Source organism: Chinchilla lanigera, unplaced genomic scaffold (genome assembly GCF_000276665.1).
Source record: "Chinchilla lanigera isolate Chin_1 unplaced genomic scaffold, ChiLan1.0 scaffold00099, whole genome shotgun sequence".
NCBI lineage: Eukaryota > Metazoa > Chordata > Mammalia > Rodentia > Chinchillidae > Chinchilla > Chinchilla lanigera.
This window is the reverse complement of record NW_004955500.1, coordinates 7869987-7890700: the sequence shown is the minus strand read 5'-3', so window position 1 is coordinate 7890700 and position 20714 is coordinate 7869987. Positions and strand designations below refer to the sequence as shown.

Below are 20714 nucleotides of genomic sequence, written 5' to 3'. Positions count from 1 at the left end.
GAGCCCGGCGCGGGCGGCCGGGGCGCTGGCCGGGCCCTAGGACGCGGAGGCCGCCCGGCGACGCGGATGCGGAGCCTGCTCGCCCAAGATCAAAGCCGCCGGTGCTCTCTTTGTGTCCGCTCGGGATTCGCCGCCCTGGGGCTGCCCATGGAAACCTAAACTGCTGGACCCCGCGGCGGAGAACCTCCCTTCGGCTCCTTGCTTTTTTCGTGGGGGGAGGGTGGCCGCTCCGACCTGGATTTACCGTTCTCGGCCCCCCTCAGCCCCCCCGTGCGGGGGGCGGCTGTGATCGCTCTGGCGGTTGGAGGTCGGGGAGCGGCCCGGGCTCTGGCCATGTTCTCGGATGAGGATTTCTGGATCGCCCTATGAAGAGGTGAGTGAAGTCCGCCCGGCCAGGGCCCAGAAAGGGTTGGACTGGGGGCCCAGCCAGACGGACTCTCTTGGCCAGTGCTGGCCTTCAGGTTGGAGAAGGGGGTGCCAGGGCTGCGGAGGGTTCCTTTGGCAGGCTCTGTCAAGGGAAGCTGAGCCAGTTGCCGGGGCAGACCCGAGGCCTGGTGTCTTGGGGTGTGCCTCTTTAAAGAGTCGGGGTTCAGGGAACCACGGGAGTTTGGGAACCTGTCCAGATAGCCTCTCTGCTTGTTTATTTTTGTGTTGAGGGGAGTTCGACTAAACTAGGACCCGGGCCCTCATGCCAGCACCAGTCCCGGGGTGCTGCTGCTTCCCCAGGGTTCCTGTGGGCCTCGGGACAGAACAGCTTGGGATGAGGGGGAGGGTGCCACTGCCTGGTTGGACTTCCAGGTTGTTTCTACCCGGGCAGGGACTCAGAGTAGCCTCTGGGAAACTCAAGGAATCCTAGACCCTTCACCAGGCCTTTTCCGTGCAGAGGAGAGGGTTGTGGATACTGACTATGTGATGAGGGGGGTGGCTGGGCCAGAAGGAGGCGGGGCTGGGGGCAGCTCTGGCCCTGCTGTTAACTTTAAACTACCCCTGCCCGGCACAGTGACCCTGGCGAGGCCTGGTGCTCTTAGCCTGCCTTGCCTCCCCTCCTCTCAGGATGGGCATAATCTCCAGGGGATTATAGAGGAGGCCGTTGAGATTTGTTCCCTGCAAATGTGGGCTGCAAAAAAATGGCTTTTGTCTCCCGCTCTCTGGGCCTGGTGTGGAGAGCTGGCCGCCCATGAGCCCATGGCCAGTCCTGGAGGCCCCTCCCAGACCTCTCTCTCCCTTTTCTGGCCAAGGGAGTGTTAACTGGTTCTCTGATCCTGCCTCAGCCCTGCAGAGTAGGGTGGCCTGTACCTCTTTGGAGGAGAAAAAACTTAATCAGAGCTCTTTTCTGTTGGCAGCCAGTGTTTCCAGCCCTGGCAGGCGGTACTGGGGAGAAGGAGTGTGTATGAGTGTGTATGTGTGTGCAGGAGGGGTGCAGCATGAGTCTCATGCCTCAGCCTCTGGGCCCTGGGCTGGAACAGCCCCTTTCACACCTGTCATGTTGCCCAGCAGGGATTTGGCTAGTGCATTTTGCTCCCCTGCCCCACCCCCTCCAACATACATGCGCTAGATCTCCTTGAGTCTGGTCTTGGAAAGGGAAAAGTGAGGGGTTTGCCCTTGAAAGACTTCTGGGAGGTGAGAGGTGGCACAGAGGTGGTGGAGTGAGGAGTTGTCAGCTGTACTCTGCTCCTCTCTTCTGTGGAGGGTCCCTCCTGTTGTCTGTCTCTGAACAACTCCCTTAGGTGGCATTGCACCTTGTCAGCTGTGGCTGCCCCTAGGAACACCCAAGGATAGGGTGGAGGGTCTGCAGGGCAGTGTTGCCGTTTGGATCCTCCTTGGAGGACTGACCCAGAATGGGGGTGGAGAGAGGTGTGGTTTGATTCTCAGGCTGGGAACCAGGAAGTCCTGAATCCCACTGAAGAGCTGTTCAGTCAAGGGCCTGCTTTAGCCTCTCACCTGTCCAAGCCTCCATTTCCCCCTTGGCTGGGAAAATGGGAGCAAAAGCGGTTGATGTGGAATGATGGCAGGGAGGGGAGTGGGTTGAGATGAGCCCCTGCCTTCTTTCTTGCTGTTTTGGGCCTCTCGCGTGTAGAACTAAGGGGCGTCGGCACAGTTTTACTCCCCGAATCAGAAGACTAGCCCAGTGCGCGGTCAGGCACTAGCCCAGTTCAGAAAAACCCGCTGGTGTATATGTGTGTCTGGCTGTGGGTGATGGGACAGGGGGAACTTCTGCCTTTATTTCTTTAGATTTGTTCAGGGGCTTAGCAGTGGGACTCAGCATTGGGGTGCAGATGCTGCACTGCAGGAGTGGGAAGTAGAGGCTGAGGTTCAGGCTTCTTGGAGGTGCCTCTAGATTATTTCTGGTACAGCTTGGAGGGTACTTCCCTTGCTTCTTAATCTCATCCTCTGTGGCCCCACGAAGGAGGCTTTGACTGGTGGCTGCTGGAGCTATACTGTGTTCCCCAAGGCTGGATGAAGGTGCTTTCTGTACCCTCTTAGGCAGCACCAGTTTTACCAGCCGGAGAGGACTCTGCTTGGGGGAGGGCAGAGGAATTTGTCCCTCTGGCCTTGTGTGAGGCGGTTCTCCTCCTACCCATTGTATTATCACTGTTGCTTTTTATTTCTTGCTATTTGTGACTCCTTTGGCCTCAACTTTGAGAACAGAGAAGATCTTTAGGGGCTTATAGTAGTTAAGATACAGCAAGATGCAACATTAAGGAAACTTTGAGGCCACTTTGGACCTTCTGGGCTGTGGCCAGGCCTTGAGTGACTGAATGAGAAGAGGGTTCTGGCTATTGCTCTGACCTCCAGCTCTGCTTCCTAGGTAGTTTCTAAGGGCCTCTCAGAGTTCTAGAGCAGTTTTCCTGTGAGCTGGCCAGGTGACCCACCTTGCTTTCCTTTTAGATGTGGTTATGTGGCAGGGTTGGGTAAGAGAGATGGCTTGGGAATGGTCATGACAAGTCTCAAATGATGCTTTAACATTCCCTGTTTAGGAGATTCTGAGTGTTAGGGATAAGTAAAGTAGTGACCTTTCATGTGACACAATACAGGAGGGGTATTGGTGACATCTGCAAATAAAGTGTGACCTCAGGGAAAGAGGACTGATACTCTGGTAATTAGAGAATTGATTAGCCAATCTTGGTCACCTTCGAGGGTTCCCCTGTCATTCAGCTCCAAGTAGTTGGCTGGGTTGTTTGGTTTTCAGTTTGAAAGGACAGGGTTTTCCTTACTAAAGTTACGCTTGTCATGTGGAAAATGTGAGGATAAATTTCTCAAACTTTTATTATTTATAATTCTTTCTTAGGTATTTCTACCACCCCGCCATCACCTTCTATCACTGTGTACTAAAAACATTACATACTTTCTTTCTCTGGTTAAGTGAAGGGTCTACCTTTCTCACTAATAGCTGCTGGTACCTATTCTTATTTCTTTTCTTCTTACGTTTTCCTTCCTATTCTTCATTTCTGTAATTACTCTTGTTCTTTGCTCTTTTTTTTACTCTTTGTTTTTTGCACTGTGCATATATTCCTTTGAGATCAGGAGAGATATGTCCAAGGATATGAGGCTCAACATTTCTTTAGGTATATCTTTTAGTGCATTTCATTTGACTCTGGTACGGGCTGGCATATCTTAGCAGGGGGACAGGGGACCGTTATTCCCCCCGCCCATGTATGTGGAAACCCTGTTTGACGGAAGAGGAAGGAAGCTACTCTGCTGTGTCCTGCCCTGTTTAGACCTCCTGCAAGTGGCAGTGTGCTTCCTGAGACTACAACTCCCAGCATGCTTAGCCTCAGGCCTGGCTACACATGCTCAGTAACTCTTAAGGCTCACTTCTGTTAACTGGTAGGGACTTCAGACAAGGAAGAGCAGTTGGTGTTGCTAAGGGCAATGACCTGAGGCCTTCAACCTGAGTGAGAACCAGGGCTGATTTAGAGTTTGGGCAGGGGTGGGCCTGAGTTCTAAATAAGGGCATTTGGGTGGAAATTGGGGTTTCTTCTGTTGTGATTGGGATGTCTTACTTGAAATGAGTGGGAGTTGGTGAAAGCCATTCATAGCTAGGTTTAAGTTCCAGTGGTGGTTTTTTTTTTTTTTTTTTTTCCCTTCCTTTTCCCTAGGACCGTAGGACTCTGCTTCAGGGAGAGGGATTTTTGTCCAGACTCAGATTTCCTGGGTCATGATTATTTCTGGGTTGGCACTGATAGGTCTCTAGGATGTTAGCTGAGGAAACATCCAGGCCTGGGCATAGGTCACGTCAGAAACCAGGGCCTCAGAGATGAGGCAAAGGGTGATATTAGATGTAAAGTAGATGTACTTCTTAGTTGGCTAATATTGCCCTAGGAACTGTTACAGAGGGTGGAAGTGGGGAGTGAAGTGGATCCCCTGAGAATCCAGAGAGGGAGAAGAGGATATATGTTTATTTGGGGAGGAACTAGGCAGTAGGATAAGGAGTAGGAATAACTTCCTTGGCCATTAGTATGGGATTTTGTAGGTAAGGTTTGTCTCTGATGTCTGTAGGCTCTGATGCCCTTGGCTGACTTCCTTCTAGGGTTCTGGGAAAAGAGATTATTGGGGAGACATATTGGACATACAGATTTCTCTTGGTACCAACAGGTCTCCCCAAGAGGGCCCTGCCCAGTTGGAGAGAGGGATGGACAGTCAGAAGCAGCCTGGTGAGGATAAAGATTCAGAACCAGCAGGTAAGTAGGACAAATTCTGTGTTTGCTAATGGCTTTTGGCTCTTCATGGGCAACCTTATATTTCTGGTCCTGGCACAAGGACGTGTGCTAAGTCTGTAATAGATAGGTAAGTGAAGAATTTCCTTTTTTGAGACAAAGGGTTTTGGGTAATCTCATAGGTCTGGTACGTGGACTTAGTATTAAATCAGGCTGACACATGCTGTTCTGTCTGTTCATTCAGCCGATGGACCTTCGGCCTCTGAGGATCCAGGTGCTACTGAGCCAGACCTTCCCAATTCACATGTCGGGGAGGTCTCTGACCCCAGTTCTGGGAGTCCCAGGCTTCAGGAGCCTCCCCGTGACTGCAGGTAACTCATTTGGAAGAAATGGGGACATACGGGCACATAAGGATTTGATTTGAATCTAGGGCTTCAAGGAAGAGGATGTAGAAGTGTGGGTATGCCAACTCATGGGGCTGGTAGGGCTCTGGCACAGCGCTGATACTTGTGTGTCCACAGTGGGGGTCCAATGCGGCGTTGTGCTCTCTGCAACTGTGGGGAGCCCAGTCTGCATGGGCAGCGGGAACTGCGGCGCTTCGAGTTGCCATTTGATTGGCCCCAGTCTCCAGCGGTGGCCCCTGGCGGGAACGCAGGACTCAGTAAGGCAGTGCTGCCCAGTGAGGACCTATCACAGATTGGTTTCCCTGAGGGCCTTACACCCTCCCACCTAGGAGAACCTGGAGGTAAGTGAGAGGAAGTAGGGAGGAAGGGGCTGGGTCATCCTGAGCTGGGTGTCACCTTGTTAACTCTGCTCTCTGTTTACCTTTTCCCACCCATAAAGGGTCCTGCTGGGCACATCACTGGTGTGCTGCGTGGTCAGCAGGTGTGTGGGGCCAGGAGGGCCCGGAGCTATGTGGTGTGGACAAGGCCATCTTCTCAGGGATCTCACAGGTAAGGCTAAGGCTGAGGGGTTCGGTAGGTGAAGGCAGAGTTGGGCTTGCCAAGGTGGGCAGGGCCGAGGGGCTCCTGAGAGCCAGGGTAGGACGAGAGGGACGGTGGGCATACGGGGCAGAACTGATGCCAAGCTGCTTCTCTGGGGAGAGCTGGCTGGCACTGAGGCTTTGTCTCCACCCTTGGCAGCGCTGCTCCCACTGCGCCAGGCTCGGTGCCTCCATCCCTTGCCGCTCACCCGGATGTCCACGGCTTTACCATTTCCCCTGCGCGACTGCCAGCGGCTCCTTCTTGTCCATGCAAACCCTGCGGCTGCTGTGCCCGGAGCACGGCGCGGGAGCTGCACATCTGGGTGCGGAGTCCCGCCCTTGGGCACAGGGCAGATGCGGGGCCAAGTGTGCCTCGGAGTCTGGTTCTCTGCAGAGCACTCTTCAAAATCTGTGGTTGTACCCTGTCATTCCGCCCCACTAAATTAGATGTGAGCTTTGTGAGTGCAGGGCTTTGCCTGTCTCCTTGTCCATGGGGTGTGTGGTGCCTAGAGTAGTACCTGGCATATATCGGAGAGACACTCACTAACTATTTGTTATTCACTCATTCTGTGCTTGTGGAATACCTGTTGCATGTGTGGTACTGTCCCTAGCCAGAAATCTGTGGCTGATCGGTGCTGTCTGTCCCTTCCCGCTGCAGAGGAGGCTCGCTGTGCAGTATGTGAGGGGCCTGGGGAGTTGTGTGACTTGTTCTTCTGTACCAGCTGTGGGCATCACTATCATGGGGCCTGCTTGGACACTGCTCTGACTGCCCGCAAACGTGCTGGTTGGCAGTGCCCTGAATGCAAAGTGTGCCAAGCCTGCAGGTAAGAGTGAAAGGGTAGGAGGGAGGCCGGTTGAAGTACAGGTTAGGGTTGAAAATGAGGTGGGGTGGGAGGACCCTGTACTATACTGCATGTCCTGCAGGAAACCTGGGAATGACTCCAAGATGCTGGTCTGTGAGACGTGTGACAAAGGGTACCATACCTTCTGCTTAAAGCCACCCATGGAGGAACTGCCTGCTCACTCTTGGAAGTGTAAAGTGAGTGTCTTCTGAGTCTGCCTCTCACCGAGCCCTGAGTTTCCTTGCACTGACCAGTCCTCTGCTCTGCTCCAGGCTCTGTTGGCCTGATCAGTGCCTGTTTTGCCCACTCCTTTCTGCTAGGCCTGCCGGGTATGCCGGGCCTGTGGGGCAGGTTCATCAGAGCTGAATCCCAACTCTGAGTGGTTTGAGAACTACTCGCTTTGTCACCGCTGCCACAAAGCCCAGGAAGGCCAGCTCTCTGGTTCTGTTGCTGAGCAGCATCCCTCTGTCTATGGCAAGTAAGTGGTGTGACTGGTTGAGGTAGGAAGAGGGGTCAGAAGGACTGAGACTGGCAGGGGCCGTCTTATAACGCATGGACTTCTAGAGGAGAGCTCTAAGGTGGGCAGAACGATCTGCAGTGTCTGTGGCTTGCCCCAGCTGGCTCTCTAGTTGTTGTTAACTGGTGAGAGCCACAGTGCTTGCTCCCCTGTACCCTCTGCAGATTTTCACCCCCAGAGCCTGGCGGTATCCCCACTGATGGGCCCGATGCTCTGTACGTTGCATGCCAAGGGCAGCCAAAGGGTGGGCACGTGACCTCTATGCAACCCAAGGAACCGGGGCCCCTGCAATGTGAAGCCAAACCACTAGGTGAGTAGGGTTTGAGGGTCCCTGAAATTAATCCCCTTTTTATTCTCTGGCAAGAGACAGCTTTGTTTTGCCTCAGACCTGCGCTTTTCTGTGGAGCAGATCTGAGCTAGGTAGAAGTGTAGTGTGTTGTGTCTGCAGGGAGAGCAGGGGCCCAACCTGAGCCTCAGTCGGAGGCCCCACTAAATGAGGAGATGCCACTGCTACCCCTACCTGAGGAGTCGCCCCTGTCCCCACCACCTGAAGAATCACCCACGTCCCCGCCACCTGAGGCCTCACGCCTGTCCCCGCCACCTGAAGAGTCACCTGCATCCCCACCACCTGAGGCCTCACGCCTGTCCCCGCCACCTGAAGAGTCACCTGCATCCCCACCACCTGAGGCGTCACGCTTGTCCTTGCTGCCTGAAGAGTCACCCCTCTCTCCACCGCCCGAGGAGTCTCCTCTGTCTCCCCCACCTGAATCATCATCATCTCCACTGGAGGAGTTGCCCTTCTCACCACCAGAAGAGTCGCCTACATCGCCTGCACTTGAGACACCTCTGTCCCCACCGCCAGAAGCGTCACCCCTGTCTCCATCATTTGAGGAGTCTCCCCTGTCTCCTCCACCTGAGGAACTGCCCACTTCCCCACCCCCGGAAGCATCTCGCATATCTCCACCACCTGAGGAGTCACCTATGTCCCCTCCACCTGAAGAGTCGCCCATGTCTCCACCACCTGAGGCATCTCGTCTGTTCCCACCATTTGAAGAGTCTCCTCTGTCCCCTCCACCTGAGGAGTCTCCCCTGTCCCCACCTCCGGAGGCATCACGCCTGTCCCCACCCCCTGAGGACTCACCCATGTCCCCACCGCCTGAAGACTCGCCTATGTCCCCCCCACCTGAAGTGTCACGCCTGTCCCCCCTGCCTGAGGTGTCACACCTGTCTCCACCACCAGAGGAGTCTCCCCTGTCCCCACCCCCTGAGGAGTCTCCCACATCACCTCCACCGGAAGCTTCACGCCTATCTCCCCCGCCTGAGGACTCGCCCACATCCCTACCATCTGAAGACTCGCCTGCTTCGCCACCGCCAGAGGACTCACTCATGTCCCTACCGCTGGAGGAGTCACCCCTGTCACCACTGCCTGAAGAGCTGAGACTCTGCCCCCAGCCTGAGGAGCCACATTTGTCCCCCAAGCCTGAGGAGCCCTACCTGTCCCCGCAGCCTGAGGAACCTCAATTCTGCCCTCAGCCTGAGGAACCCCTACATTGCACCCAGCCTGAGGAGCTGCATCTGTCTGCGCAGCCTGAGGAACCATGCCTGTCCTCTGAGCATGAGGAACCAAGTCTGTCCTCTCAGCCTGAGGAGCTACACCTGTCCCCTGTGCCTGAGGAACCACACTTGTCCCTGCAGCCTGAGGAACCGCATTTGTCCCCTCAGCCTGAGGAATTACGCCTGTCCCTTCAGCCTCAGGAGCCCCACTTGTCCCCCACACCTGAGGAGCCATGCCTATCCCCCAAGCCTGAGTTACCGTGTGGGGCCCCTCAGCCTGAAGAGCCTCCCGAGGTGCCAGGCCAGTGCCCCCCACCTGAGGAGTTGTCCTTGTTTCCCCAACCTGAGAAGCCGCCCTTTTCCCCTTTGCTTGGAGAGCCGGCCCTGTCTGAGCCTGGGGAAGCACCTCTGTCCCCTCTGCCTGAGGAGCTACCCTTGTCCCCACCAGGAGAGCCGTCCTTGTCACCTCAGCTGGTGCCACCAGGTAAGGGGATATTGGTGCCTTCTCTCCTCGGGACGATCTTAACCTTTTCTGGTACATCTAATCTAAGAGCCCTTTTTTTTCTCTCCCCCCAGATCCTCTTCCTCCTCCACTCTCACCCATTGTCCCAGCTGCGGCCCCACCGCCTCTGTCTCCTTTGGGGGAGTTAGAGTACCCCTTCGGTGCCAAAGGGGACAGTGACCCTGAGTCACCATTGGCTGCCCCCATCCTAGAGACACCCATCAGCCCTCCTCCGGAAGCTAACTGCACTGACCCCGAACCTGTGCCCCCAATGATCCTTCCCCCATCGCCAGGTTCCCCAGTGGGACCTGCTTCTCCCATCCTGATGGAGCCCCTCCCGCCACAGTGTTCTCCGCTCCCCCAGCGTTCCTCGCCTCCCCCAAGCCCCTCTCCTTCCCACTGCTCCCCTCCTGCTCTGCCGCTGTCTGTACCCTTCACGTTGAGTCCCATGGGGAAGGCAGTGGAGGTCTCAGAAGAGGCTGAGTCACATGAGATGGAGACTGAGAAAGGCCCAGAACCCGAATGCCCAGCCTTGGAACCCAGTGCCACCAGCCCTCTCCCCTCCCCCATGGGGGATCTGTCCTGCCCTGCCCCTAGCCCTGCCCCAGCCCTGGATGACTTCTCTGGCTTGGGGGAAGACATAGCTCCTCTTGATGGAACTGATGCTCCTGGTTCACAGCCAGAGGCTGGACAAACCCCTGGCAGTTTGGCTAGTGAATTTAAAGGTTCCCCTGTGCTCCTTGACCCAGAGGAGCTGGCCCCCGTGACCCCTATGGAGGTCTATGGCCCAGAATGCAAGCAGACAGAGCAGGGCTCACCCTGTGAAGAGCAGGAGGAGCCCCGTGCACCAGTGGCCCCCATACCACCCGCTCTCATCAAATCTGACATTGTAAATGAGATCTCTAATCTGAGCCAGGGCGATGCCAGTGCCAGTTTTCCTGGTTCAGAGCCTCTACTGGGCTCTCCTGACCCTGAGGGGGGTGGCTCTCTGTCCATGGAGTTGGGGGTATCTACAGATGTTAGTCCAGTCCGAGATGAGGGCTCCCTGCGGCTCTGTACCGACTCCCTGCCAGAGACTGATGACTCACTACTATGTGACGCTGGGACAGCTGTCAGTGGAGGCAAAGCTGAGGGGGACAAGGGGCGGCGGCGCAGCTCCCCAGCCCGTTCCCGAATCAAACAGGTGAGGAGCTGTCTAGTCCTGGATGGGGTCAGGGTTTGTGACTGTGAGAACTAAGTTGTGATACCTTCACACTTGCTTTACTGAGTCCCACACTTGCAGAGATCCTCTGGTCCAACTTTTCATGTTACTAAGGAGAATACTGATAGAGGGGGCAAAGGGTTTACCCAGTTCTTGGTCACTCTGAAGTGGGACCAGACACTTGGGTCTCTTCCAAAGTCACTATTTTTTCTCCTTGTATCACGTAGACCTTTCTTTCTTCTTGGAAGAAGAAAATAGGTCTGGGTGTGAACGCCCTGCTTGTTGGTATTTGGAGGCGTGGCTTTTTCCCTGCCCTGAGTGGGACTCTTGGGCTTTATGATCTGTCATACTCTGTCTATCTCTTCTTTTCCCTCCAAGCCTGAGGACCCAACACACCAGACCTTGACTTGCTTTTGTTTGTTTGTTTTGTTTTGTTTGTTTGTTTTTTCTTCGGGTACCGGGAATTGACCTCACGACCTTGCGCTTGCCAGGCAGGCGCTGTGCCACCAAGCTAAATCCCCAGCCCCTTGACTTGCTTTTGTGATCCTTCTCTTCCCTCCCCCAGGGTCGCAGCAGTAGTTTCCCAGGAAGACGTCGGCCTCGAGGAGGAGCACATGGAGGACGTGGGAGGGGACGGGCCAGGCTAAAATCCACCACTTCTTCCATTGAGACTCTGGTAGTAAGGAGAGGCCTCTTATTCCCCTAGAATGCTTTACCTGGCACCTTTGAACACCCTTTACACTCTGCCATTTGGCTGCATGCTTGCTAGCTCAGGGCAGAGATGTCCAACCTTTCAGAGCTTTCTGCTGTGGCCCGTGTGCCATAGGTTCACCACCACTGGCCTAGGGCCCATCTGGCTAAATTTAGGCTGCTGTCTGCTTGGCCTCCAGCCTTCTCTGACATCGCTGTGATTGAACTGAGACCTAGTTTGAAGTTGGGGTGTTCTTCTTATTCCTGGGGTCTGGCCTTTATCTCAGCCAGGGGTTCATACCTCCTTCTCCTGCACCAAAGAGGAAACAGCAGGTTAGCTGAGGCATACTCACCTTTCTCACTTTCCACAACTCTCTGTTTCTAAGGTGGCTGATATTGATAGCTCTCCCAGTAAGGAGGAGGAGGAGGAAGACGACGACACCATGCAGAATACTGTGGTTCTCTTTTCCAACACAGACAAATTCGTTCTAATGCAGGTACCGTACGTGGGGTGATCCCATCCTCAGCTCTGAGAGGCATACTGAGCATTGTATGTGTGTAATTTGGTCAGGCTAATGAGGAAAACCAAGGACCAACTAGACGTACTGAGCGAATGAGGACGGGGGCACTAAGTTGAGTCAGTCCTTAAAGCAGTGAGAAAGGTGGAGATGGTCTTTGCCGGCGGGTGTGGTGTGCATGCCTGTAATCCCAAGCATCTGAGAGGCTCAGGTAGGAGGGTCTGAAGTTTAAGCCCAGCTCAGGCGACTTTGTCACTTAGCAAAACTTATCTCAAAATGAAAATACAATGGAGATATAAAAGAGGGCCGGGGATATAGCTCAGTGTAGAGGCCTGGGTTCAATCCTGTCAAAAAAAATCATTGCCCTATTGAAGCTTATAATCTAAAGAGCTCTGGTATGTTCTCACCTGAAAAATTGGATTTTTTTTGTGTTTTCAGATAGGATCTCACTATGCACTTCAGGCTGGCCTTGAGCTCACTTTGTAGCCCAGGCTGTTCTTGAACTTGCAACAATCGTCCTGCATCAGCCTCTGAGTGCTGGGATTACAGGCATGTGCCAGCACACCTGGCTTCCAACCTGAATAATCGGGAAGCCAAAAGGATTTGGTCATATATGTGACTCTCATTCAACCATTTTTTTCTTCTCCAGTTCTCTTGAGACAGGGTCTTGATACGTAGTTCAGGCTGTCCTCGAACTTGTGGTGATCCTCCTGCCTCAGCCTCCCAAGTGCTGGGGATTACAGGCATGTGCCACCATGCCTGGCTTTAGCCGTTCTTTACCCATCTTATCTTCCTGTAATTTCTTGTCTATACATATGTCAGACAAATTCAAGTTACCTGCTGGGTGAGCAAGTTACTTGCTAGGGAAGCCCATTTCCAGTGGGTTGGATAGAAGGAGCAGGGTCCTGTGTTCTGTACAGGCCTTTTACAAATCTTTTTTTTTTTTTTAAATAAGGTTATTTCCTTTACTGGATACAAATTAACTGCACAACAAATATTTTTTGAAGTGAACAGAAACTCATGTGTCATTATGTAACCTCTAGAGAGGAGGACACAAAACTCCTGACCATTTTAAATGTCTTCATGCTGTGGGATGGGCTTCTGACTTCCTGGCCCGCTTGTCGCAGATTCCTGTTGTAGTAGTTGGCTGGGACTGGGGAAAGTGAAGAGACGTGGCTGGACATGGAAGTTTCTGTTTCCCCAGGACATGTGTGTGGTATGTGGCAGCTTTGGCCGGGGAGCAGAGGGCCACCTCCTGGCTTGTTCACAGTGCTCTCAATGCTATCACCCTTACTGTGTCAACAGCAAGGTAAGTTCAGGGCTGCAGAGATGTGGGATGGGGAACAGGGTCAATTTGTTTTTTTTTTTTTTTTTTTTTTTTTGAGACAGGGTCTCAGTATGTGGTTCAGGCTGGCCTCAAACTTGAAGCGATCCTCCTGCCTTAGCCTTCCGAGTGCTGGGATTACAGGCGTGCACCATCATGCCTGGTTCTTTTTTTTTTTCCTTTTGTATGTGTGTGTTTTTTGTTTTGCCTTTTTTTTTCCTGCCCTTGCCCATCCTCTAGTTGTTTCTTACCCTATGTCCCTGTCCTGGTCACACTAGCTCTTAGAAGTGGCAACTGCTCCTGGGAGTTGTTCATCAGTCAGCAGTAGTTGTCAAACTCACCTTGAGGAAAAGTACTTTGGAACATGGCAGTCTTTGTGGGAGAACAAAACTTGCTGGTGTAATTCGATTCATCAAATAAATGGTGACAACTTTATCAGTAGAAAACTTGATATAGTATGGAAATAGAACATGAAACCATCGGTACATACCCACAAAGAGAATACACCATTTTTCACCTAAGCATAATTATGGTTTTTAATAATACTAACTTGTAATTTAACCCTAACTGCAAACTGCTAACTTTGTAGCTTGCATCAAATGGGTTCTAAATGTTCAAGAAAAACTGGGGGCAGTAGGACCGAATTCTGTCCGCAGCCTTCTTTGGGGCTTGGCTAGTGAACAGTTGCTATTTCACTTTCGTATAAAGGCAGTGGTGCTGGATGTGGTGGTGCACACCTGTGCTTCTAGCACTTGGGAGGCTGAGGCAAAAGGATTGCTGCGGTTCAAGGCCAGTCTTGGCTACAAACTGTGTTCAAGGCCAGTCTGAACTACATAGTGAGACCCTGTCTCAAAAAAACCCTACTGCCCTCCTACCTTCCTCCTCCCCAAAAAACAAAGCCAGCTGGTGAGGCTATTCTCTGGTTGGCAAAAATTCCTGGGAACCTGTTTAGAGCTACCTGTGAGTGAGCGTGCTCTGTGTAAGCTTTTCTGCGCTAGAATGGAGCTCTGGGCTGTGCACTGGGGTTCCCATCCTTGAGTCCTCTTGCCTCACCCTGAGGGGTCCCATCTGTTGTACTAGATCACCAAAGTGATGTTGCTGAAAGGCTGGCGTTGTGTGGAGTGTATCGTGTGTGAGGTGTGCGGCCAGGCCTCCGACCCTTCACGTCTGCTGCTCTGTGACGACTGTGACATTAGCTACCACACATACTGCCTGGATCCCCCACTACTCACCGTGCCCAAGGGTGGCTGGAAGTGCAAGTGGTAAGGAGGCCTGGGTCTTTGGAGGAGTCTGGGGCCTGAGAAGATAGGCATGTGGGCCTGAGGTGTTAGAGTAGAGTAGACGTGACAATGCCTGTGTGACAGGCGGCATTTGGGAGGCCAGACTGCTTATCAGTGGGGGCCCCTCTGGGTGCTTTGGCGAGGTTAGGTGCTGAGGGTTTGTCTTTTTGCGTCTACCCAGGTGCGTGTCTTGTATGCAGTGTGGGGCTGCCTCCCCTGGCTTCCACTGTGAGTGGCAGAATAGTTACACCCACTGCGGGCCCTGTGCTAGCCTGGTGACCTGTCCTATCTGTCATGCTCCATATGTGGAAGAAGACCTGCTGATCCAGTGCCGCCACTGTGAGAGGTGAGAACATCCCTTCCGCGTACGCTGGCTGTGCTTCCCTGCCTGCAGCCTGGCATTGCCTGCGTGCTCGTGCCCCGTCTTCACTGTCCCAGGTGGATGCACGCTGGCTGTGAGAGCCTCTTCACGGAGGATGATGTGGAGCAGGCAGCTGATGAGGGCTTTGACTGTGTTTCCTGCCAGCCCTACGTGGTAAAGCCTGTGGGTGAGTACAGGGTGCTGGGAGGACAAGGAGGGGGCACGGTGAGTGTGCCTTGCTTTTGGATGTGCCCTAAGTCCTCCTGGCTTGTCCTCTCTGCAGCACCAGTTGCCCCTCCAGAATTGGTGCCTATGAAGGTGAAAGAACCAGGTGAGTCACTGGAATTTTGAATCCCAGAGCTAGATAAGACTTATATATTGTCTAGTCTACCTCCAACCCCTCTCTTCATCTCTTTTTTTTTTTTTGGTCTTTTTGAGACAGGGTCTCACTGTGCAGTTCAGGCTGGCCTTGAGCTCACTGTGTAGCCCAGGCTGGTCTCGAACTTGCAACAATCCTCCTGCCTCAGCCTCCCGAGTGCTGGGATTACAGGCATGCGCCACCGTGCCCAGCTCATCTCTTAATTTTAAGAGGAGGAAACTAAGACCCAGGGAGGTTGAATGGCCTGCCCAAGGTCACCTAGTAAGTTAGTGACAAAGTTATGACTAGATCCAAGGTCTCCAGTTTCCTAGACACTGTGCCTTTCATGAGTCAGCATTGCGTCTTTACTGCCAGATGCCCAGAGAGCACAACTCTTTCTTCTCAGTGAAATTGACTGGGGTCGTCTCCTCTGTTGCGATGTTTGGACTCCGGGCATCTGGGCACTGTGTGTTGCCAGTGAGCAGTAGGGGCCCTCCATGCACCTGAAAGAGTCTGTTTGGTGAACGTGGGAGTAATCCTAAGCACAGCCAGGCTTCTGTCCCAGCCATTCCCTCTTTGAATCCCCTGGGCTGCTGAGGAAGAACTCAGGTCTGCATCCCTTGATGGCCTGTTTTCCTCAGCCCTCAGACCCCAGCCTGGACTTCGTCTGTGACTGCTTTTGTCTCATCTGGGGAAATAGGTTGAAACTTGGACTTGTGGTTTCCCTGAGGCCTCTACCCAGGATCACACGGTCTTCTCCCTTTTCCAGAGCCCCAGTACTTTCGCTTTGAGGACGTGTGGCTGACAGAAGCTGGCATGGCTGTGCTGCGTAACCTGACCATGTCACCCCTGCATAAGCGGCGCCAGCGGCGGGGACGGCTGGGCCTCCCCGGCGAGGCAGGATTGGAGGGTTCTGAGCCCTCAGACACCCTTGGCCCTGATGACAAAAAGGATGGGGACCTGGACACTGATGAGCTGCTCAAGGGAGAAGGTTGGGCTGGGGAGCCTCGGGAGAGGGAAGGTAGTAGCAGGCACCTGTGGGACTGGGACCTGACTGGGGGCTGATTGCTCCTGTCAGTCACCTGGTCTTGTCCAGGTGGCCATAAGGCAAGGTGCTAAGCCCTTTGCACAGCAGGCTGACAAGGGTGCCCACACCGGGTTCTCCTGTGCCACCACATGCAGGTGGAGTGGAGCACATGGAGTGTGAAATTAAATTGGAGGGCCCTGCCAGCCCCGACGTGGAACCTGGCAAAGAAGAGACTGAAGAAAGCAAAAAACGCAAGCGCAAGCCGTATCGGCCCGGTGAGGCCCTGGCGCGGGGAGCTGGGCGGTGAGGGGGCAGCTCGCCAGGGCCTGGTGGCTTCTCATCCTCAGCTCCACCTCCTCGTAGGTATTGGTGGTTTCATGGTGCGACAGCGGAAATCCCATGCACGTGTGAAAAAGGGGCCTGCTGCACAGGCGGAGGTGTTGAGTGGGGATGGGCAGCCCGACGAGGGTGAGACGGGTGAGGGCACTCATGGGGCCTGGGAGAAGGTGGGGACCGCTGCGCCCACAGCAGTGCCAGGGTGGACTGGGCGGGGCTCACTGCGAGGGCCGGGCGGTGGCAGCCCCTGCTGCTTGTGGGAGAGTAGCAGGAAGAGTTTCCTAGTGGCGTTGGGTGCAGCGTGCCCAGCACTCCAGAGACCCTTAGGTCCCCATGCTGTTCTGTCCACAGTGATGCCTGCTGATCTGCCTGCAGAGGGCTGCACGGAACAGGGCCTCCTGGATGGGGATGAGAAGAAGAAGCAACAGCGGCGAGGGCGCAAGAAGAGCAAACTAGAAGACATGTTCCCTGCTTACCTGCAGGTGGGTCTCAGACTCTGAGAAGTGAGGAGAGTGTCTGTACTGACAGGGCATCAAGAAGCTGTTTCTCCTGACTCCTTCCTCAGGAAGCCTTCTTTGGGAAGGAGCTGCTAGACCTGAGCCGGAAGGCCCTTTTTGCAGTTGGGATGGGCCGGCCAAACTTTGGACTAGGAGCACCAAAAGCCCGGGGAGATGGAGGCTCGGAAAGGAAGGAGCTCCCCGCCTCGCAGAAAGGTTAGTGATGTCCGGCTGCTCTTGCTTAAAAGCTGGCAGGGGTGTCTGGTGTGGAGGCAATGATCTCCAGGTATTAAGTGTGGGCCGTGGGCCCCAATCTGTGGCACTGGGGATCTGCTGGGCGTCAGGTATAGGCTCTCTCTGACTGGAATGTGGACTGTTGCTTGTAGATGATGGCCCAGATGTTGCAGATGAAGAATCCCATGGCCTGGAGGGCATGGCGGATACACCAGGTGAGGGTGTGTCCTGTTTTGGCTTTGCATCTTTCCGTCTGCTCTGGCCCTGAGTGCTGATGGGTTTCTCCTGGCAATTGCAGGTCCTGAGGATGGGGGTGTAAAGGCATCCCCAGTGCCCAGTGACCCTGAGAAGCCAGGCACCCCAGGTGAAGGGATGCTTAGCTCTGACTTAGACAGGATTCCCACAGAAGGTGAGACTTACAAAGATCTTCGTGTATGAGGGTCCTCCGTTTGAAGAACTGAGGGTCCTATGTATGGGACTGATCAGTATAGCTTCTCTAGTGGGGAATCTGGTGGTGAGGAGCAAGGAACGGTCATTGCATCCTTTTCTGGGTATGAACATTTGTAGACCTGTGGTGTCACTGTACCTCTCCGTCTTTTTAGCAGTGTCCTTTATCATTTTCCAACAGAACTGCCCAAGATGGAGTCCAAGGACCTGCAGCAGCTCTTCAAGGATGTTCTGGGTTCTGAACGAGAACAGCATCTGGGCTGTGCAACCCCCAGCCTAGACGGCAGCCGCACCCCATTGCAGAGGCCCTTTCTCCAAGGTGATGCAGTGGGGAGAGCAGTTTTCAGACTGCTGTAGTCAAGCTTGCCCTCAGACCAAGCTTTCTCTGACCCTCTCCCTCATAGGTGGACTCCCTTTGGGCAATCTGCCTTCCAACAGCCCAATGGACTCCTACCCGGGCCTCTGCCAGTCTCCATTCCTGGATTCTAGGTTGGTATCTGCGCTTAATCTCAGTGGGTAGTCGCTGCTATCCTCTCCTCCTTAGGGTCTGTGCTTTGGATGTGTGCTTCCTTGGATGTGTGGGCACTGTAGTGACACTTCCCCTGCCTGCCCCGCTCCCTTGATGGTGGCTCTCTGTTGGGGCAGGGCAGTGGCCTAAGGCTCTAGGCATGTGGGTGGGCTTGACATCCCTGCCCCCTGTGACTCTCTGCCCCTGCGCCCCAGGGAGCGCGGGGGCTTCTTTAGCCCAGAACCCGGTGAGCCAGACAGCCCCTGGACAGGCTCAGGGGGCACCACGCCCTCCACACCCACTACCCCCACCACCGAGGGTGAGGGCGACGGGCTCTCCTATAATCAGCGGAGCCTGCAGCGCTGGGAGAAGGACGAGGAGTTGGGTCAGCTCTCCACCATCTCACCTGTACTCTATGCCAACATCAACTTTCCTAACCTCAAGCAAGATTATCCAGGTACTTGTGGGGTGAGGGCAAGGGAAACAGCCTGGCAGCCTGGCAGGTGGAGTCTCCTCTGACTCCGGTCTCTGCCTCCAGACTGGTCTAGCCGTTGCAAACAAATCATGAAGCTCTGGAGAAAGGTTCCAGCTGCTGACAAAGCCCCCTACCTGGTGAGACACAGAGCATGGGCCAGCCTGAGACCCAAGGTGGAGGGAGGTGTCTCTGGGACATTACTTTCAGTCCCATGCCCCACTCTCTCCCTGTGAAGGAGCTGGGCCAGGGGGATCAGCTTCTGGGTGGGGAATGTAAGTGATGTTTTGAGGGCTGGGCTGGGCTAGAGACTGAACGCTAGGTCCTGTGTTGTATCTTATGTCCCTCAGCAAAAGGCCAAAGATAACCGGGCAGCTCACCGCATCAACAAGGTGCAGAAGGTGAGTAGGGGTTGGGCTGGATTGGTCCGTCAGTGTCCTGTAGTGGGTGGCCCATCTAGGGTGGGGGACAAAGGACCTGTGTACAGCAGCCTGACTGCTCTGGCCTGGTCTCTCCCTGTAGCAGGCTGAGAGCCAGATCAACAAGCAGACCAAGGTGGGCGACATAGCCCGTAAGACTGATCGACCGGCCCTTCATCTCCGCATTCCCCCCCAGCCAGCGGCACTGGGCAGTCCACTCCCTGCTGCGGCCCCCACCATTTACATTGGCAGCCCCACCACCCCCGCCGGCTTGTCTACCTCTGCGGACGGGTTCCTGAAGCCGCCAGCGGGCACAGTGCCCGGCCCCGACTCCCCCGGTGAGCTCTTCCTCAAGCTCCCATCCCAGGTGCCCGCCCAAGTGCCTTCGCAGGACCCCTTTGGACTGGCCCCCGCCTACGCCCTGGAGCCCCGCTTCCCTGCGGCACCACCCACCTACCCTCCCTACCCCAGTCCAACTGGGGCCCCTGTGCAGCCCCCGATGCTGGGTGCCTCATCTCGTCCTGGGACTGGCCAGCCAGGAGAATTCCACACCACTCCTCCTGGCACCCCTCGACACCAGCCCTCCACGCCTGACCCCTTCCTCAAGCCCCGCTGCCCTTCCCTGGATAACTTGGCTGTGCCTGAGAGCCCAGGGGTGGCAGGGGGCAAGGCTTCCGAGCCCCTGCTCTCACCGCCAGCATTTGGGGAGACCCGGAAGGCCTTGGAGGTGAAGAAAGAAGAGCTTGGGGCATCCTCTCCTAGCTATGGGCCCTCAAACGTAGGTTTTGTGGACTCACCCTCTTCAGGCCCCCACCTGGGTGGTCTGGAGTTAAAGGCACCTGATGTTTTCAAAGCCCCTTTGACCCCCCGGGCATCTCAGGTAGAGCCCCAGAGCCCAGGCCTGGGCCTTCGGCCCCAGGAACCATCTCCTGCCCAGGCTTTGGCCCCCTCTCCTCCCAGCCACCCAGATATCTTTCGCCCAGGCCCTTACCCTGACCCCTATGCCCAGCCCCCACTGACCCCTCGGCCCCAGCCCCCACCCTCTGAGAGCTGCTGCGCTCTGCCCCCTCGCTCGCTACCTTCCGACCCTTTCTCCCGAATTCCGGCCAGTCCTCAGTCACAGTCCAGCTCCCAGTCCCCTTTGACCCCCCGCCCTCTGTCAGCAGAGGCGTTCTGCCCGTCCCCGGTGACTCCTCGCTTCCAGTCCCCTGACCCCTATTCTCGCCCACCCTCACGCCCTCAGTCCCGAGACCCATTTGCTCCATTGCATAAGCCGCCCCGACCCCAGCCCCCTGAAGTTGCCTTTAAGGCTGGGCCTCTAGCCCACACTCCACTGGGGGCTGGGAGCTTCCCAGCAGCCCTGCCCTCAGGGCCAGTGGGTGAGCTCCATGCCAAGGTCCCAAGTGGACAGCCCCCCAATTTTGCCCGCTCCCCTGGGTCAGGTGCATTTGTGGGCACCCCCTCTCCTATGCGTTTCACTTTCCCCCAGGGTGTAGGGGAACCTTCCCTAAAGCCCCCGGTCCCTCAGCCTGGCCTCCCTCCACCCCATGGGATCAACAGCCATTTTGGGCCTGGGCCCACTTTGGGCAAGCCTCAAAGCACAAACTACGCAGTAGCTACTGGGAACTTCCACCCAGCGGGCAGCCCCCTGGGGCCCAGCAGCGGGTCCACAGGGGAGGGCTATGGGCTGTCCCCACTACGCCCCGCATCGGTTCTGCCACCACCTGCACCCGATGGATCCCTCCCCTTCCTGTCCCATGGAGCCTCACAACGGGCAGGCGTCACCTCTCCAGCTGAAAAGCGAGAAGACCCAGGCGCTGCAATGAACTCCCTGGCGGCTCCTGAACTCCCTGGCGCCCAGGACCCAAGCATGTCCAGCCTCAGTCAGACAGAGCTGGAAAAGCAACGGCAGGTAAGTGATACCCTAGAACTGAGCCCCCTAAGTTTCTGCTATCGTCAGGTGAGTATCCCATAATTAGGATAGAGT

At 55.2% G+C, this 20714-nt stretch overlaps 1 protein-coding gene across 5 annotated transcripts in view; it reads left to right on the top strand.

Moving 5' to 3' along the window:
• Kmt2d (lysine (K)-specific methyltransferase 2D) overlaps positions 1-20714 on the top strand; it is a gene marked incomplete in the record, with an annotated part of 40922 nt that overhangs the window by 1003 nt on the left and 19205 nt on the right. For 2 of the 5 annotated variants that reach the window (XM_013505678.1, XM_013505675.1), the window contains 32 exon segments: positions 1-373; positions 4597-4682; positions 4903-5029; positions 5180-5403; positions 5502-5611; positions 5801-5963; positions 6299-6464; positions 6565-6679; positions 6803-6960; positions 7164-7309; positions 7448-9037; positions 9130-10238; positions 10822-10935; positions 11333-11443; positions 12669-12773; positions 13869-14050; positions 14250-14414; positions 14507-14616; positions 14713-14760; positions 15557-15778; positions 15970-16089; positions 16178-16291; positions 16502-16632; positions 16716-16863; positions 17034-17096; positions 17180-17290; positions 17510-17647; positions 17733-17817; positions 18052-18293; positions 18375-18448; positions 18659-18709; positions 18831-20639. In XM_013505678.1, the coding sequence (XP_013361132.1) occupies positions 366-373; positions 4597-4682; positions 4903-5029; positions 5180-5403; positions 5502-5611; positions 5801-5963; positions 6299-6464; positions 6565-6679; positions 6803-6960; positions 7164-7309; positions 7448-9037; positions 9130-10238; positions 10822-10935; positions 11333-11443; positions 12669-12773; positions 13869-14050; positions 14250-14414; positions 14507-14616; positions 14713-14760; positions 15557-15778; positions 15970-16089; positions 16178-16291; positions 16502-16632; positions 16716-16863; positions 17034-17096; positions 17180-17290; positions 17510-17647; positions 17733-17817; positions 18052-18293; positions 18375-18448; positions 18659-18709; positions 18831-20639 (8145 nt within the window). 5 annotated transcript variants of the gene reach the window in all.